At 37.6% G+C, this 18,900-nt stretch overlaps 1 protein-coding gene across 3 annotated transcripts; it reads right to left on the bottom strand.

The window, feature by feature from the left end:
- Positions 1-236: 236 nt before the first annotated feature.
- On the bottom strand, positions 237-17,907 carry LOC131332385 (coiled-coil domain-containing protein SCD2-like). 3 transcript variants are annotated; one of them, XM_058366582.1, is made up of 18 exons: positions 17,781-17,907; positions 17,190-17,521; positions 15,564-15,985; positions 13,928-14,003; positions 13,655-13,696; positions 11,506-11,568; positions 10,128-10,177; positions 10,025-10,052; positions 8,084-8,158; positions 7,871-7,981; positions 7,721-7,781; positions 6,185-6,298; positions 5,940-6,061; positions 5,004-5,073; positions 4,581-4,628; positions 3,319-3,359; positions 1,491-1,617; positions 237-621 (listed from the first exon to the last, which is right to left on the bottom strand). In XM_058366582.1, the coding sequence occupies exons 2-18, from the start codon at positions 17,508-17,510 to the stop codon at positions 509-511; spliced, it is 1,884 nt and encodes a 627-aa protein (XP_058222565.1). In that variant the 5' UTR covers positions 17,511-17,521; positions 17,781-17,907; the 3' UTR covers positions 237-508. The 3 variants fall into 3 exon arrangements, with proteins under 3 accessions (XP_058222565.1, XP_058222564.1, XP_058222566.1); XM_058366581.1 differs by having other exon boundaries at positions 17,709-17,887; XM_058366583.1 differs by lacking the exons at positions 237-621; positions 1,491-1,617; positions 3,319-3,359 and adding an exon at positions 3,393-4,296 and having other exon boundaries at positions 17,709-17,888.
- Between the last annotated feature and the right edge of the window lie 993 nt (positions 17,908-18,900).

Raw genomic sequence — 18,900 nt, 5'->3', positions numbered from 1 at the left:
TTTGTAGGAGATATGGTGCTGGTAGAGAAGTGGATTTGTTATCATGAAATGAACAAAAAAAAAACAAACGGCCTGCCCTTCTCGTTCAAACAAAGCACCAAAGAGTACTCCATTTATTTTTCAAAACAAAAAATATTTTGCATTTTCAGCATAAAAAAGTTGAATTGCTAATGTAATTTTTGTCTTTTCGGTAAGTCGAAAATCTGCTTTCATTCTATCAGCCTGACCAGATGAAATTGAAAGACAATCATTTTATTTGTGAACATAAATATTTGCATGTATTTTCATACACAAGATTATGGGATGAAATTGCTGATGAAGATCCTGTAGGAGAATTTTACACAATAATCCAATGTGAATAAACAACCTTACATCGCTATCTCCAAAAAGAATCATTAGCGAAAAAGAATAAAGAACCACCGGTATGCAAAAATCAAAACGAGCGAAGCCTATCGAAGGGCACTCCTTCTGACAAGTACTTCACCGGAAAAGGATACTTGGCTGAAAATCAGAAGTCAGAGTGAATTGGCATTTTACTGTCTTGATCAGCCAACTTGCGGGATTCTTCCCACAACTGCGTTTCAATTCCTAACTTCTGGAGCTCCATAAGGCCGCGCTCAACTGAAAAAGGCGACGTAAGCATCACTAACAAGCCAAAATTTATACTCTCCATGTACCGAAAGCCATCCTTTCTAGCGCCTTCATAGTGAAATACTTCAATGTATCTATCTACTAGCATTTGTGCCCGTTCGATACACGGGATAAAAAATATTCCATTGGTTTATTTTCAGTCTCGTGTATCGAACAAGCAAAAATGGTAACTGATAAAAAAGAAAGTTTAAAATTTTATACGATCCTGTATTTGATGCACGCTAGCGCATTGGTCTCATTTTATACACTGAAAGACGTGTGATGAAAAATGAATTTGGAACACTATGTGACGGTGCGCAGTAGCATAGAATAATTTTTTCTCTCTCTCTCTCTCTCTCTCTCTCTCTCTCTCTCTCTCACTTTTTATAAATAAAAAATAAAAAATCAAGGAATTTAGGAATGGAGGTTTGAAGGCTTGTGGGGCTCAAACACATTTGTACAGTATATTGATAGAAGATAGATCGATAGATAGATGCTCGATGTCTCAAATACATGTTCCATTATTCCTAGTTATAATTGCAATGAAATAATTTTAAGGAAAACATCTAATCTAAATAGCTGAAAGTATGCCAAGCTGCAGAAGTATTAGAAATTAGATAAAAACAAAAAGAAGGAAAAACGAGAAACTACCAAGGAAGAAAGATTAAAACCGGTTCAGCACTTGAATTACTGACAGAAAGCACTTGTGAGAAAGTAAAAGGTCAAAAAGAAGAAAGATTGAAACCGGTTCAGCACCAGAAAAAATAAGCATACAACAGCACTTTTGTAGATTAATAGCCTCAATCATGAGTTGGGGAAATCAATGGGTTAGGCATAAAAGCGGAGGGTAGGGGGCGTACCATCAACTGCATCGCTTGAGGTAGGTGACTGAGTGTCATGGTTGATCAAGTATTGAATCCGTTCCTCTGCAATGTCTGGTTCAAGTCCATGGTTTTTTGCCCTTCTCCAAAAATATGTCAGCCAAGCCTGCAGAAGTATACCAAACAAAATGGAATGACTAAAAGTTAGTATTACATCTGACAGATATTTTACTGAAGGATAGACTTGGGTATGACAAGTCAATTTGGCTTTCAAAACAAACAACAGTTATACAAAGGGAGGTCAAAAAAATTTCCAAAGTCAAAAGTAACCTTCCTCAACTTGTTCAGCATAACCATCAGCCATTGTCATCCAGTCATAGCCCATTCTTTTGTTGATCAGATTAAAAAATGTTTCTTGAAGTTTTACGTACTTACAGAAAAAAAATTTGCTCGAAACATGTTTTGGTGTATTAAAAGGTCTTCATCAATAAGTGTGTTTCTCCAACGGTTGATCATTAGTATTTGTCTAGTTTAGATCGTTGCTAGTAATCAAACAAGCTAGAGTAGCCCCATAAAGTTAACCAAACTTAATTTTTTTGGTCATGAAATGGCTCCATAATCTGGAAACATGTTTGGGCACTTGTATGTACAGGATAATAGTGGTGGACAAACCCTCTGTTTCAGAGCAGAGGAACACATGGTTCCATATTTCATTCGACGCAGCAAGTGGTCTATCAGAAAACTTTGCCACAAAGATGACTAATCTAACTGTTCTAACAATACTATCTTTCGTTGATAAAAAAAAAAAACATCATATCTAAATTATTGGTTAGCAGAATTATACATGCATGACATTTTTGTTGACTTCCTGCAGCAAGCAGGGAATGAGGAAACCGTTGCACCAAATTTTACCACGTATTGCTAGCATATGGACAGCTTGTCATCTAAAGCAAGGGTAGGATAGCAACTTACAAAACTTTACTTAAACAGAGCTTTTTGCCATTATGCAAAGTTGATTTGAGAAACCACCCCAGGTGAAGCAGCCTTTGAGGTCAATTAACTTTCGGAGGAAATATTCCTAATAATTAACCAAATGGAAATAAAAGTAGACAGACTTTTTAAATCAGGAAGTTCAATCCACTTGTGCTCCTGCAAACTTCTTAAGCTATGGTAACTAACTCACATCTTTTGCCAGGTCAATAAATAATGTGGAGATGTTACTTTGAAGTCCAAGTGGTCATAATTTACTGTTAATATTCATAGAAGATATTTTTGTTTCAACCTCCACTCATTAGTCTCTCTATATTTCTTTTCCATAATTCTGCGTGTTGGCTTATCGGTGATAAATAACTCAATCTTTCACTACACTTCATTGTATGAGACAGAACAATGTCATAGTAGTGCATCTCTGTAATCTTGTTGGTAGGTACCAACTTCAATTGGTAGGTACCATCTCTGTAACAGAATTTCTTTTGAACTGAATATATAATTCGAGTGTCTAGAAATGAGTAAGTAATAACAAACAGAAATTATTACTGAAACCTCCTAAGAAATTCCCCAAGTTGGTTGATTCCCTTCCCAGAAATAGGTTGGAAGACCAGTAACAATAAACTCAGTGATATCACTAAACATGTTCTGCAATATCCATATTATTGGAGAGTCATAGAAGAAACCAACATGAGAATAAGGAAATAGATATTCTAGGGATACCAGAGGATATTGAAGGCATAATATTGTGGCTGTCGTGCCATAATTAACTTCTTCTAGACAAAAAATGCTTCATAACTCCTAATATGTTTATGCTCGATGGAATAAATTCTATCAAAAAATAGCAAGAAAAAATCAAGTTAAAAAGTGTGCTCCATACCCGCTTAAAAAGCACATCTTCAGACTCCTCTTGGCTCAGTTCTGAAACAAAATACATTCACTTTCAAAATCAACCTAAGCATAAACTAGTATGGGAAAAGCTTTTCAAATTATATCATTTTCATAAAAGACCGATACAGTTGAGATGTAATAGCACATTTGCAAGTGAGAAGGTAAACCCATTTACTTAGCTTTGAACTTAGGGATGAAGCGATAACCAGACTGCCTGGACATTGTTTATGCGGAGCTAAACTAAGGGATTATTGTTGCATGCATCCCATAGCAGCAGGTTATTTGAAAGGTACACAAATGCAAGATGTTCAAAGGAACAAAAATAACAAAAAGCAGCATTAGAAGTCGGTAATCTCGATGAAAATAAAGTGGAGGCAAGTCATAGTTGGCTAACAAGAAGGCGGACATATGGATGGAAAGTCAGTCTTCGCTGTCATAGAGGGATGAATACGCATCATCTTTGCAAGACACATACCCCCTCCCCCATATAAGAAACTGAATGGAAAGAAAAAATGAAAAAAGAAATGCAGAAAACAATGTCGCAGTGGGTGACTCAAAATGTAAGGTCAAAGTAGCAGTTGTCTCCATTGCAGTGTAATTATGGAAATAAACAGCAATAAAGCTCATCTAATCGATTTTTTTCTGAGCACAAGAAGTTGCAAGCAATTTGAACGGATGGAACTTATCTGCCGAATTGCAAAGTATTTGTGCTCTTAAGTAGCGGGCTCGTTCAACCTTTGACATCCACTATTTCTAGCGCATGTGAAGGAAGAAAATGAATCAAGAAAAAATATAGTCCTAAAAGAAGCCTTACTTCCTCCATGTGTTTGCACTTGACCTTAATGCCCTCCAGGTTCATTTGACAAAGAAATCCATTCTGTATATGTAGAAAATGGATTCCTTTGCCGAGAGAACTTAGATTGACAGTAGATTTGCTTGTCTACTTGAAGAATTCAAAGAGTAGCACCTGTTGTACATACAAAACAGATGGATCCATGTTTTCATCTTTTCCGAAAGTCTAGAAACTGGAAAACGTGTACAAGTGCACAATCTTGTCATCTGTTTCATTTGGGATAGTGAAGGACTAATCTAATATTGTCTATCTAATGGTGGACTCAAAGTCTGTTTGAAACAATTTCTAGGCGCACCGGTATATTGAATGCTTGCCTCAAAGGTTAGAAAAATGCTTGCAAGGAAAGAATATCTGTAAACATTTTAAGCAGTATAGACTATACTGATTGATCAACTCACCAAAGGCCTCTGCAAAATTCTGTCCCTCAAATGGTAGCTTCAGGTCATCTGCGTCAAATGGTAAATACCAAAAGCAACTATCAGCGAACAAGGTGCAATAGTGATCCAGCAAACCAACATGTTTGAATAATGCCAAGAAAATCAAGGACACAAATGGCGTGGAGCCTTTTAGCAAGACTATTACAAAATTAGGAGTATGCTATCAATCTATAAACACACATTAGTTGCCCCATTTTAAGATGAGAATTGCATGCGAATCCCATAACGTGGTCAAAAAATATTTGCCTTGTAGGTGATTTTATTCTAGAACTGTGTCTGAGGAAACAGTTACCTTTTTTTTTTTGAAAGGCAGTTACCTACTTTAAACAGTAAGATAGCAAGAAGAATGATCAATATTCTACAACTAGATAAAGGCATAAACACCTGTTAAACCAGATTTTGTTGAACTTGACCGATGTTGTTGAGCCATTGCAATTGCTACGGCTTCCCCTACCTTTTGAGGAAAATAAATAATATCAGAATCCCTTTTTGCAGGGAAAATGAGTGCTGAAATGAACATTAATATTTGATGCACCAAAAAAGTCTTGTCTATTTCTTACAGAAGAAGGCTGCCCTAATTTTAGATGTTTCTGAGAAATATATTCATCCTCCAAACACCCAAGCAATGAGATACCAGAGCATAGATAAACATAGTCACATATACACAGATCCCAGTTGTGTGCACATAATTGAGCAGCAATAATAAATAAAATAGGGCATATAAAAAGGGAAAAGGAAAAATAAGAAGCCCGTGAGAACTATCGGCTGAATAGACCGCATTTAAGAAGGTAATAATATATCAAAAACTGGGGTGCCTGAAGACCATCAGCCTGCAAAAGTGCCAATAAAAGAGCTGCATGCTACGAGCAGGTAGTAGTACTACAGTTTCATTTAAAATGAAGTAAAAAACATAGGGGTTTTCGGACATTGGATGACCATTTATCAAAACGTAGATATTAGTTTACATACCTAACTGCCAGACTAACTTGTACCTAAGTGAAAGTCCAACTTTGAGTTCAGTGACATTCAATACTCTGGCAGACAACCTATGTTTTCATTATGCTGTTAAATGATGCTGAAGATAAGAAACATAGAAGATATAGAATTACACCATACAAAACAAGAAACAAGAAACAAGCAGATGACTCAAATTAAAAGGAAACTACAGCTAAACAGCCGAAACCTAGATCTGTCCTCACAATAGTTAATACATACATATAGAAATTTCCAAGAAATGCAGCTTGCTACGTTATGACAAATTAAGTCAATTTTAAGAGCATAAATATGTAAACCCTGTCAAATAGAAATATATGGCAGGACCTTTAGTGAAGACAGTTCCCTAAGACCTTTCTCCACTAAAAGCATGCTTTCAACATTTCCATCTCCAGAGAGTTGATTCAGATCTTGAAGAAAATTTTCCCTTTCTGCTACGTCATTGTTCACTGCTCGGCAAATGAATTAGAACTAAAAAAATGAGCACAACTAAGAGAACTAAAAAGTTCAAGGAGCATAGCTTCATTCTCAAGAAATTCCATCCTCGGACAGAATGGAAAGGAAAACCTGACCGAATGAATTTTCATCCTTTGCTTTCTGTCCAGCAGCCAAAACAACTTCAACAGGAAGAGGAGCAAAGGATGACCAATATTCATATCGAGCTGTAGCTATCTCTGCATGAATACCTGCAAACACGTGGCAATAGTAGTCAGTGGTGAACCACATCACAATAACAAAAATACAAAAAGCATGATTTGATGTTCTTCTAATCAGTAAGAAAATTATTGAATATGCTTTCCATTTCAATTAAATTATTATCCCCTATAGAAAAAAGGGATATTATGAAGACTGGCTAGTGGCTACCAAGCAGCACAAATATGTGCATGTTTTCGCGCAACCATATCTTACGGCCTAGGGTGATGCATGTAGTCAGGGAAGGATACGTTCAGACGTGAGTGCAAATCCATCCATAAGAAAATTGGAAATCTAATGCAAGACAATCAAGAAGAAGAAACCTTGGGCATCCCGGAACCTAAGGACCACTAGACATCCCCGTGCCTAAGGTAGTAATGATATCACTGTACCAAATCCATATCCAAAAATTTAATTCATTCCATGAACTAATTTACCACATATCAGTAGTACATAGGATCTGCACATGGTAACAAATGCATAACAATATAGCCCAATAAATCTTATCAAACAGGTAAATCCTAAAAAACAATCAATATGACTGAAAAATTCAACAGAACCAAAAAGCACAAACAAAGAAAAGGATGGGAAACTCGACAAAGATAGTTTGGATCATTTGTAATGGAAACCGTCAAGCGCAAAAGGAAGAAGTATTTCAAGTTGGAAAGGTCAAACTTGTGGGAAAGCACATTGATTGTTTTTAATTAAGAAGCATAATTCTATAACAGGATTAAGTAGTAAGCCTCAAGTAGTTGCAGATCAGCCTTTTGTAGAATATGGCACAAGCATGTCTTTCAAGTCATTGTCCCCAAAGCAGCAAAGCAAAACAGTGAATATGGCACACCACTAAATTAAATGTAAACACTAGTATATAAGTGTTAGACTTGTCCCACATCGCTCATCTAAGCCACCCAAGCTTGGTTAATAAATTCTAGAGGCTACTCCATCTATAGCCAATTGGTTTTAGGTTGGAACCCTCCAAGAAATCTAACAATAAGTTGATGTACATTCTACAAATTGGAAAGGAAGTCTTATAACTTTGGAGGGAATTAATGCAAGTGTAGTGAATGCATCCCTTATTCTGGTATACGGACTATCAATTCTTAGTACATGTCACTTTCACAAGCTTGTGACAAAGATTCTAGTTTGGTAATAGCTATTCCTTCCGATGTGTACTTCTTTTCTTTCCACTAGATTTACACTTTAATGACATTAAAAGTGCTTACATTCCACTAAACACTCATGAGCAGTTATGGAACCACAAAGTATAGGATTCTGTAAAGATAAACATGCCATTTCGTCAATTTTCACTGGCTAAAGCTCATTATACAAATGTTCACCAACCCAGCGCTCAAGTATAACTTCACCCCCTAGAAGTTCATGCAAAGAAAGATGAGTAAAACAGATCACTTTACCATGGCGAACGCACAAACCCCAGTATCGAGCTAGCCAACACTTCTTAAGAACAACTTCTTCCTAACAGAGAAATTGTGAACCACATAAGTATTGACTTTAATGAGCAGCAAGACAAGAATAACATAGGTAAGCCATCATCGAATACAAACCATTTCTTCCTGAGTCAGCATCAGTCTCTGAGTCACGATTTGAAGTGATTTATTTTCACTCTCAGCGTCGTGGAGCTGCTCCAAAGCATATGTAGCTTCATCCCTAGCAGACTAACTCAAAATTTTCAAATATAGAGAAATTGTCATTGGTCATGAAGGATGAGACCATGGAAAGCTGCATTGGATAAGGACAGACATACAAGTTCTGAGTACCTCAGCTTCCATCCGAAGGGCCTGAATCTCTTCACTCCTACCACCATAACTTTGTGCTGCAACTTTCAAAGCAGCCTGCAAAGGAAATGTGTAGTAGTTACTTACAGCCCATTCCTCACTACCAGTAATTACAGTCCATTTCTCACCACTATAGATCTATGTGATTTGTCTTCCAAAACATATGGTGTCATATTGTTTTCCAAACGTTTGGACATAACAAGACAATCAAAAAAAAAAAAAAACAAAGGGAAGAAAACAGAGATAAGAGAAGTACAAAGCTGATGCGTTTCCCTCTTAAACCTAGTAAGTATTCATTGTGATTTCAATGTTTCCATCAGTCTTATTCCTCTTAACATTTGCTCACAATTCATCATCCATCGGCTCTTGTTCACTCAAGAATAATAAGTTGTACCATGCAGTTTCAAGTTCTTTCGTCATGAGAAATTAGGAATCCGAGGAATTGCAGATTCAGTTACAGTAGTAGCACATCAATCACTCATCACAATTACAGATCTAACTGCACAAACATCTAAATCGTTATAGGTATAATACCCAGAACTTGTCACTTTTTTCTCATTGTCATGGAGTCAAAGCATGCCTAGCAGGCAAAACAACAAAATTCAGAGTCAAAATCCAATGAGTGGAAAATAATCATTTGGTTTTATTCTGCCAATATCCAAGTAATTCATTAGTTTTAGATCCTTGCAAAAAAAAAATATTACCCCTACTGGATGGGGTCTACAATTTATCCATGAATATTTAAGCTGTTAAGAAGAGTAAAATATGAAATTCTAAATAGATGTTTATTGGGGATAGTACGTGCCGACCATCTATCTCAATCTCTATGAAACTCCTATGCCTTCAGAAACAAGTTTATATGGCAAAAAAAAACAACCCTCGACTGTCCCAGCCATAAAGTTTCTCTCTTTTTCTGTCTTATAGGCTAAATACAAAGAAAAAGTCCAACTCAAAGGCTCCAGGCTTCCAGGAGTAATAGATTCTGAATACTTCTATTGATAATGAAGAGATTGCCTTCAATAGTCAGCTGATAAAATTGGTGTGAAATAGCCTGAATTATAAGAGTAAAGAAGACAAAGCTAAAATGGCCCTTTCTGAGAAGGGATTGCTTATATGATCACATAAGAGAATTATCCATTTTTTTTGTTTTGCATTTGGTCCCTGTAAGCACAACTAACCCATCATCCTAGGTTCGGAATAGGTATCCCCTTTTCATCTTTCTTAAGGAAGAATTCATATCATTCACATTCTAATTTAAACAAAAAATCATGGCAAATGCAATTATTATGTGTGAGAATTGTTCAACCCAGCAACCTAACAGTTATTACAAACCATCAGGGTTAGTAGAAACTAGAAATGAATCAACTGCCCTACCACGTTGATGACAAATTCCATGCTGATGTTTGAAATACTAGTTTATCATTTGATGTATGCTCGTTCTCCCCTCTTCAATTTTACCTTCTCCAATTGTAATCCTTCATTAATGCTTGGTGATTAGTTCTGCATGTTTCGTTTCTCCCCTATTCAATTTTACCTTTTTCAATTGTAATTCTTAATAAATCTTTAGTGATTAGTTATGAAATAAACAGATTCTTCGAGGGAGACAATACTGCTAAATGTGCATCTTCAGAAGATATATAATCATTTGAATATAAAGACTAGCATGAGCCTAAACATATAATGCAAATTTGCACAATATCCCTTAACCAAATCTCTATAAACATGCAAATCCATTAAACAAGTACCTGTAACCATGCAGAAACCACAAGGTTAACACTAAGTAAACATTTTCGCAACAGAAAACTTATTTCCCAATGCAACATGTGTTAGGTTTGGGAATTTTCAGTGAAGATGGATGCTTGTGAAAATATCATGCCGCTGTTGTCAATCAGATAAAGTTGAAGCACATGTCACAGCACAAACCTCTCTTTGCTGCAAGGCTGCCTCCTTTCTGCAGAGTAGAAGGAAATAAGATAATAGCATCGGGAAAATGTTGCACTACAAATAATTTTCTAGAAGTTCTTGCCTGCTCAAAAGACGGGCTTCTAAAGATACACCATCTCCAAGATTAGCAACCTACAATTAGTGCAAATAAAACATAGTGAGAAATAAAACTTATAATTTCAAATGGACCCTGTCAGTGATCTCGTAGTGGAACATTAATAACATGTCTCAGCAAAATGCTAAATTGCAACCTATGTTACAAGGACATAATTTGTATCTCACATTCAACATGACTTATGCATAGAACTCAGATTGTGGACGAAATAGGATAAGGAACATTGTAATCACCATTCGTGCTGAATAACACACTTAACATACAAAGGAATATAAGACTTTGGCATGTCCCTATCCATCGATATGGAAATTAGAGGAATCTCACACTTGACACAAAATCACACCAAAAACTCAATCAACAAAAGAACCAATCACTGCAGCTTGAAACTAGGTATGTTTATGGATTGGGAAATGATTTTCACACTCCCTTTTTATCCATTGGCACTCCTTTTTTTTTCTTTTTCTTTTTGTCTTTATTCACTTGAACGACCAAATTGCCCTTCATATGGAAAAAAGTGACTCAAGAGGTAGGGTAGTTTGTAATTTAAATGTGGATAAAGACAAAAATGGGAGTGCCAATGAAGAAAAGGGGAGTGCGAAAATCATTCCCCGATACTAAGAAATACTCTATATACTACGTATTTGCTCAACTATGCACAATAATATGAACTCCGCTGTTTTTGTCCACGGAAAGTATCTGGCCATTGTTAGGCAATATTGAACCGATCCACTTCCCAACTAGTTCCCGATCCCAAACTTAAAAACACATATGTCTTCAACTTAACCAAAAAATTACAACTGGTGTGAAATCATTCATCTCCAAAATCATATAAAAGATGTAACTGTTAAAGCAATGTGTTGAACTTGGTGCTAGTGCACCAAAATCTATTTGGAAAATGAATACCAATGTCACTATAGCGGTCAGGGACGCAGCCAGGCCTAATAACCTCTGGCCATCATTTATTGTTCCTGCTCCATCGTCACAAGCCAGCAGATTAACAAATCTAATTGGACAGTGGACCAAAAAAGAAACAATGGCTGAGTCAAGATCCCAGGTACATAGAAATGAATCATATAGCAGACCAGTGAGTTCTTAGATGCAAACCAAAAAACAAGAAGTCAACACAATATCTTTTTTAGTCACGTTAAACCAATGACAAAGTTGTATGTAAAAACAGAATGCATAGGTCGTTAGGAGTTCTAGTAATCATGTAGATAAAGTATACCAACGAATTGCCCTATTTCCTCCATGTTGTATGTAAATAATCACCACAGGGAGTATATGTAATCTAATAGAGATGATGAAACTAACCAAATTTAGTCATGTTGGTGACTGCAAATGTTACCTGGTTTTCAAGCTGCCTAGCTTTTGCCTCTGCTTCTTCACACCTTTCTTCTGCAAGTCGAATCTGGAAGGCCAAAACTCAAAAACATAATGGAGTGGCAAAAAGTTTATAATGACCACGTCAACATTTTTACAACGGGCCATTATTCTTCAATGTGCAATCTAAGTGGACACCATATGATGTGTGATGATAACAGTTGTTAATATGAATTTTAGTTTAGACACCTCATCTTCTTCGTCGAAGGTTCCTAATATTCCATCTGCTCCAAATTATGACGACTTACCTATTCAATTGCATTGAGGGTAGACATACTTGTACTCAACATCCTGTTGCTTATTTTTGTTTTTCATGATTGTCTTTCACCTTGCCTTCATTCTTTTGCTTCCACCTTGCCCCCTGCTCTATTCCCACCTCTTATAATCAGGCTATGTTCATATTTGGATCGAAATACACTATGGATGAGAAGATGAGTGCTCTTCTCAAGAATCAGACTTAGGAGCTCACTCCCACCCTTATGGGAAACAAGTTGGGGGTTGTTGTTCGGTGTGTGCAATGAAGTATCTTGCTGATGATTCTATTGAGCTTATTAAGCGTGCTTGGTCGCAAAATGGTTATACTTGACTTGGACATAGAAATATGGTGTTGGTTTTTTGGAGACTTGTTCCTACATGGTTTGTCTTCATTCTGTTCTGATTTTTCTTCAAATTTCCGTTCATTGAAATGTATATAGAGTACCTCACCTGGTTATGTTGTTTTTGGTAGTTAACATGTTGTTTGTCAGTCGGGTAAAACAAAGTATGGTCTGAAGCACTCTCCTCGTGCCTTGTTTGATAGCTTCAGTTTGGTTGTGCTTCCATTCAGGTTTCGACATTTTGTTTCTGATCATTCTATGTCCATTCGACACTTCTCTTAGTTCTCTATTGGGGCTATTGTATCGATTGTCTATGTCAATGATGCCATCACCAACGCCGACGACTCTATCCATACTACTGATCTGAAGTGTCATTTAGGAAAACAGTTTCATAATAAGGACTTGGGTGCTCTTCACTTTTTTCTTGGAATCAAAGTTGCTCATTGTTCTTGTGGTATTTCTCACTCTCAATGAAAGTACGTGCTTGATCTTCCCACTAAGACTGGGCTTCTCTCACCCTGTTGATACTCCTATCGACTCCAGTATTCAGCTTGATATTGACCAAAGAGAAACCTTTCATGATGTTGGTTGTTATCAGTGTCTTGTTGGAAAGTTGATTTATCTTACTGTTAACTCATCTCGATATTACTTATGTCATGAGCTTTGTGAGCCAGTATCTGCATGCTCCTCGTCACCCACATTTTGAGACTGATTGTCGTACTTTGTGCTATTTTAAAGAGTGCACCTGGCCGTGGATTTCCATGTCGGTCTTCTGATTCCCTGATGAGGACTGACTTTAGTGATGTTGATTGGGTATGGCTCATACAGCCTCTGAAATGTTATTGGTTCGTCCTCTTCTTTGAAAATTTGCCAATTTGGCATTGTTGTTCCTACTCATACTCCTATGTCAATGTTTTGTGTCATCTTTACTGCTAGCAACCTTTTTTAATATGAACGCACTAGGGATATTTGATACTGCGGAAGCGCATCGGTACTCCTTACTTTCGCTTGGCAGATCAGTTGGGTGATATTTTCACAAAATCCTTGGCTGTTAGCTCGTTCTCCTTTTTGGCAGTTGCCCTTCAAGCCAGCCCTGTTTGATCTTTTTCATTATTATCTCTATCGAAGAGTTAGTTAGGGTATTGCAGTAATTCTACTGACTTGCGTATGGTGGTATAAATATATGTGTGACAGAAAAGCTAATTAATGCTTCTCAATCTTTCACCCTAGTTATACTTATGCCTACTCTACTCCTTCCTTCCCGCAAACCCTAAATCCATTGTTAAATACTTAACTAAAGTAATATCTGCATGGCAGTTGGGGATAGCGTTGAATTGAACATATGAAAGAATACTGCTATTCACCTCTAATATACGAACAAAAATTGGACTCGATATAACATAACAGGATTGATGTGCTCAAATGTGGAGTGTGTCCTTTTAAACATTATGCATGAAAATTGAAGCTGGGCACACATATCTGTATAAAACGAGAAATACAAGATATTATTGGCATCACCTTATCAAGTAAACTTTCATTTTCTTCTTGTAGCATATCAAGCTGCAATTCAGTTCCACACGTCAGTAAAGGCATTTCAGACAGAGATGGAACAGAGAGAAAATTAAACATGGGTCATGTGTCTGCCAAGAAACAGGGATTTGAAGCATGTTAACGCATAGAAGGTGAATTTTACGTCAATGGGTAGATAACATCTAGGAAGCCATGAAGGGAACAGTCATGTAACAGGGACTTCAAAAGCACAAGAAGTAGCAGTTTCAAGGATGGCCTCACCTCATCTTGTAGAGCAGAAGTAGAACGCTGAGTGCCAGATTCCCTAAGGTTCATACTACCCATATCTAGAGATAACCTGATTCTCAACCACATGAAGGTGGGGTTAATACATATTGAAGAAGCGTTACTTTAAGTACTTAAGAACCAACTTTAAAAAAAGAAAAACAGAAGAAACAGAAGAAGATATCCGTAAACTTCGAACCTACATATACTTTGGTAGTATTTAGATGCTACTGCAAGATAGGTAGGAACTCAATAACAGCTATGGTGAAATCAGAAGACACATGCCTGTTTAAAACCCTTCTAATCTTACCCATTATACATTTTCCCTGGGATGGGAAAGAAAAGAGCATGCTATGTTAACAAATTCTTTGGTTCAGTAATGCAGTATCTAGTTATGGAATAAAACATGAATAAAAAAGGGAGAACATAAACTATTTGTATGCTCTCTTTTTTTTGGTGAATAGCGGCTTTTATAGACCAAACCAGATAAAAAAAACAATACAAAACAATAGGCCAAAGCCCCTACCTCAGCAAAACAATACTACAACAGAAGCCTCACAACTAAACAGCAACAAAACAACTCAAAAAAGAAATTAATGGCCTAATCTAATCCTTCGTAAAATCCACTGAGGAAGGTTCCATATAAAGCAGAGCCTTTGGTTCTCCAAAGTGGCAGGTATATTCCTCCAAGAATTGATACGAGCTCTAACAAGCTCTTCAACAGTCTGAATAACCCCTTGGGCACTCCTCTGGCTTCTCCCAAAAGATCTTACATTCTGACAGTAGCAGCTAGGGACAGTTTGCAAAGCTTAACAGCCCACGCCAATTCATCATCCCATAGCCCAGGTTGCCTCCAAATCATCCAGTTTGGTCAAGATTTTACCCCAAACCTCTAGAATAGGAACTCCCAAAAAATAAATGTTGAGAAGATTCTACTTGTTGAGAACAAAGAACAAAATCTACTTCAATCTCCATGCCCCAAGATCTGAGCCTCTTTGGTGGATAACTTCCCTAGACAGCATAACCAGCTTATGAATGCCCATTTTGGAACTTTCCCGTTAAACTAGATTATACCCAGGGAACTTTCACTCCACTAGGCCTTAAGAGCTTTCCAAGTTGAGCTTGTACTTATAATGCCCATTTGATGAAGGGAGCCAAATAACCAGATCCAAAATGTCATCTCTTGGCAAAAAATTCACTGGGGTATTCTCAATTATATGCAAAGTTTCTCTACTTCTAGCCCTTGGCCATCTCCAAGTGCCATTGGATATTAACGGCAGATTGTAGTTAAAAAGAAAGAATGCGAAAGACATAACAAAAAAAGATGAGTTAAAGTCAAACATCTGAGCACCATACTGACTCTGAGGTTCATTCCTAATCAAGAAAAACACTAGATGAAATAAAAAATAGAACAACACAACAATAACAGAACCCATCTAGTCCCCAATAATTGGGGGTATGGGCGGGGGATGATTTGGAGACAGACCTATCTTTGGCAACATATGCACAAAGTGGCTGCTCCCAAAATACCATGGCAACAGTGGCCCCTCTATACTTTCAAATAGTAAAAAATAAAAAATAAACTAAAAATGCTCTTCCACTCTCCAAGAGAAGTTTCAGTTCATTAATGTACCTTTTATCCCTCCGAATATCAAAGGGAATCTCTGCTGAAATACTAGAAGCTTGTGGCCTCAACTTAATAGGTACACTAGGAGGTACCATGGGAACTGTCTTAACTGCTAAATTTGGACGGCCAGCAAAGGTATAGCGAGCAGAGAGAGGCTGCTCCATGGTGTTGTTGGGTTGAGATGGTCGGGCAGCTGATGTGGAACGAGCAGATGGAGGTTGCACTTGTTCCACCGAGTTTGTGGCTTGAGATGATCGGCTAGGTAACGCAGAGCGAGCAGATAATGGTTGTTCTGAAAAATTGGGCTGAGATGGTCGTGCGGCTGAGGTAGAATGGGCCGATGGAGGTTGTTGGTCAACAGGGGTAGTAAATCGCCCACCAGATGCTGAAGCCGCAGATGGAGTCTGGTCAAGGGAGGTGCGAACTGACTAGAAAACATGAAAATTGGAAGTTAGTCAACTTAGTCTCATAGAAACTTGAAACTTCTGTTCAATGATGACGAAGTAATTCAAACTATGGTCCAACTCCAACCAAATTCCATATATCAGTTTCTAACTTGCTATCATACCATGTACATCAAACTAAAATGTAGTTGAGCTTCAACAGCAATCATGTAATAATACCTTTTTGCGTTGATGGCATTACATACTGATAAAACATATGCCTTCACGCGCCTTTAAATAACATATAAAATTCTCAAACCTATAAGTTTCATAATATAAGGCACATGAGTTCACATTATACGTGAAGTCTTTACACAGTCAAAGCATTTTGGCTGGACTAGCTGTAAGGATTCCTCTTCCATACTTTGCATAGTTCTGTTATCTCAGTTGGGAGGATTCTGTTTCTGTTAGGAGCCTGTGTTAGAGAGAGTGCTGAGACATATAGTTCTGCTGAGTGAATTGTGATATGTCCTTTGTGTTTGGATTGTGATTTGTATAAGTATTTCCTTTGAATTGTGAGATTTGTTCCTTTCTTCTAATATAACAAAACCAGAGACTCCATAGTTGAGCTCTGTTTACTTCTTCTATAATAACAAGAAGAGACAACATTGGCTTTTGCTTTCAGAAACTGTCGAAGATGATTACATGCTGTTGGGCTTGTGAGACATGATTCGGTCTAAGTCACGTTTCGCTGACCATTCAGGGTTCAGGGTATTGCAGTAACTGATGATTTGAGCCCTAGGTTGTAAATAATTACTATACGTAGCAGATGATGTAACTTGTATTTTTCTTCATTCGATATACACCGGAAACTTTTGTGACACACCATTTAGGGACCACGTAAAATTGTCTGTGTCTTGCGTTCTCATTACCTGTTCTTGATTATTCCTTGCCGTGGAGGTATCAACTCAACAAAATTGGCTTTGGCTTTTAGAACTCGCCGGAGATGATTACATGTTGCATATATAAAAAAAGGGTCATGCTAAGTACTGCCCACTAAACGGTTTATAATGTGTATGAAATGTCAAATATGAAGTAATTTAGAATTTCAATACATTTCTATCGTTTCAGATATCGTTACAACTTTTACCCTTTATCCACTGCCTGGGCATTACTTGGCATTTTCCTACAATAAAAAATAGAAACATGCGTATTAAAGGAATAGAAGAAGGGGTAGACCAAGTGTTACCGCAGGACGAGGCCTGGCAGCACTCGCAGCCCTTCCTCCACCAGCAAGACCGAGGCTGGGCGTGGCGGTGGCCGGGGCATAGTCATACAAGAGGTCATCCTCCTCGTCCTCATCGTCATCGGCAGAGGATTGGGTAGACATCACCTGAGCAAGTCTCTGTGCGGCGGCTTTGGCGGCTACGTTTTGGGGCTTCTTGACCCCGGTGGAGCCCGACCGCGCATGACGGTGCAGCGGTGACACCATCATCGGTGAGGTCGGGGCTCCGCCGGCGGTCCCAATGCTCTTCTGCCTCTCGTACCCCGCTCTCATTCTACCATCCATGTCGAATTTTTCTGCCATTGAAGAATATCAACACAAAAAATGCAATTTGACATTAATTCTATCCATTTCTGGAAGCCCAGTTTGCTACGTAAAAAATGATCATAAACAAGACGAGAGTTCCCTATATCACCCAAAAAAAAAAAAAATTGAATTTATTGCATGCTGGTAATGAATCGACGTTATGGTAATGGAACGAACCTGCGACGCAACAAAAGTTACAGAACTTTCTGCATGACAAATTGATAGGTTAGAGGAGAGAGAATGACGAACATTTTATTGAACGTAGGGGAGGAGATCGTGGAGTCTCTAGGCAGGCACACAAACTGCAGCATTTTTGTTCACGTAGAAGAGGCTGCGGGTCCCCCTTCAATGACGAGCACATTTCTGCCAAATAATAATAAGGGGGTGTTCGGACAAATAAGCCAAAATGGCTTATTTTTTGTCCTTATTCAAATTTTTTTCGTATCACTTGGCTTATTGTCATTTTTTGGGGATTATTGCATCTTCACGACAAGAGGAATCTAAAAAGTAAAAAAATTTGACCGAAATCCAATTTTTTTTGAATAAAGACGAAAGTAAATCAATAAGCCAATTTTTTCGTCTTTATTCAAAAAAAATTGGATTTCGGTCAAATTTTTTTACTTTTTAGATTCCTCTTGTCGTGAGGGTGCAATAATTCTCAAAAAAATGACAATAAGCCAAGTGATATGAAAAAAATTTGAATAAGGACAAAAAATAAGCCACTGTGGCTTATTTGTCCGAACGGGCCCTAAGTCTAACTACGTTCTTACCACGAGTTTTTGGCCGAAATGGCCGTAATTTCTAATCAAATCGGAGAAATACCCATCTTTTGAAACGTATTGTAAAAATAGGCCATCGCGCCTTTTCAAAATGCGTTATAGCGGTTAGGTGCCATGTGGCCACGGTTTGGTTGCCACGTAGGAATCAGGCCTTTTGCCATAATAGCGCCTTTTGAAAAGGCGTGATAGTTCTAACCCAAATAGCGCCTTTTCAAAACGCGTTATGGCAGCCCAGGAGCGCCTTTTCAAAACGCGTTATGACACCCCAGGTAGCTGATAGTTCTAACCCAAATAGCGCCTTTTCAAAAGGAGCTATATTTCTAAACCCCTAATAGCGTCTTTTTCATATTTTAACCCTAATAGCTCCTTTTGAAAAGGAGCTATAATTCTGACTCTCTAATCACCCTAATAGCTCCTTTTCAAAAGGAGCTATAATTCTGACCCTGATTGTTAATCTCGAAAATGGGTTATGTAATATCCCAATTTTTTTTACACAAAATGTGAGAATTTGTTATCACCAAAGATATTATTAAAAGATTGGAAACAAAGAGATATTAAAAATTCTCACGATTCGTGTTAAAAAAATTAGA

Source organism: Rhododendron vialii, chromosome 7a (genome assembly GCF_030253575.1).
Source record: "Rhododendron vialii isolate Sample 1 chromosome 7a, ASM3025357v1".
NCBI classification, from domain to species: domain Eukaryota; kingdom Viridiplantae; phylum Streptophyta; class Magnoliopsida; order Ericales; family Ericaceae; genus Rhododendron; species Rhododendron vialii.
Note: the sequence above shows the minus strand (reverse complement) of the source record. Positions and strands in the feature narration are given on the sequence as shown.

What these genes read in the sequence shown, in the direction of transcription:
- LOC131332385 (XM_058366582.1), bottom strand. Translation starts at nt 17,510, where the DNA reads ATGGATGGTAGAATGAGAGCGGGGTACGAGAGGCAGAAGAGCATTGGG. An exon ending in AAGATGTGCTTTTTAAGCGG is followed by an intron (nt 1,618 to 3,318) that starts GTATGGAGCACA and finishes ATACTTCTGCAG; the next exon opens with GCTTGGCTGACATATTTTTG. An exon ending in CTCAAGCGATGCAGTTGATG is followed by an intron (nt 622 to 1,490) that starts GTACGCCCCCTA and finishes CGCCTTTTTCAG; the next exon opens with TTGAGCGCGGCCTTATGGAG.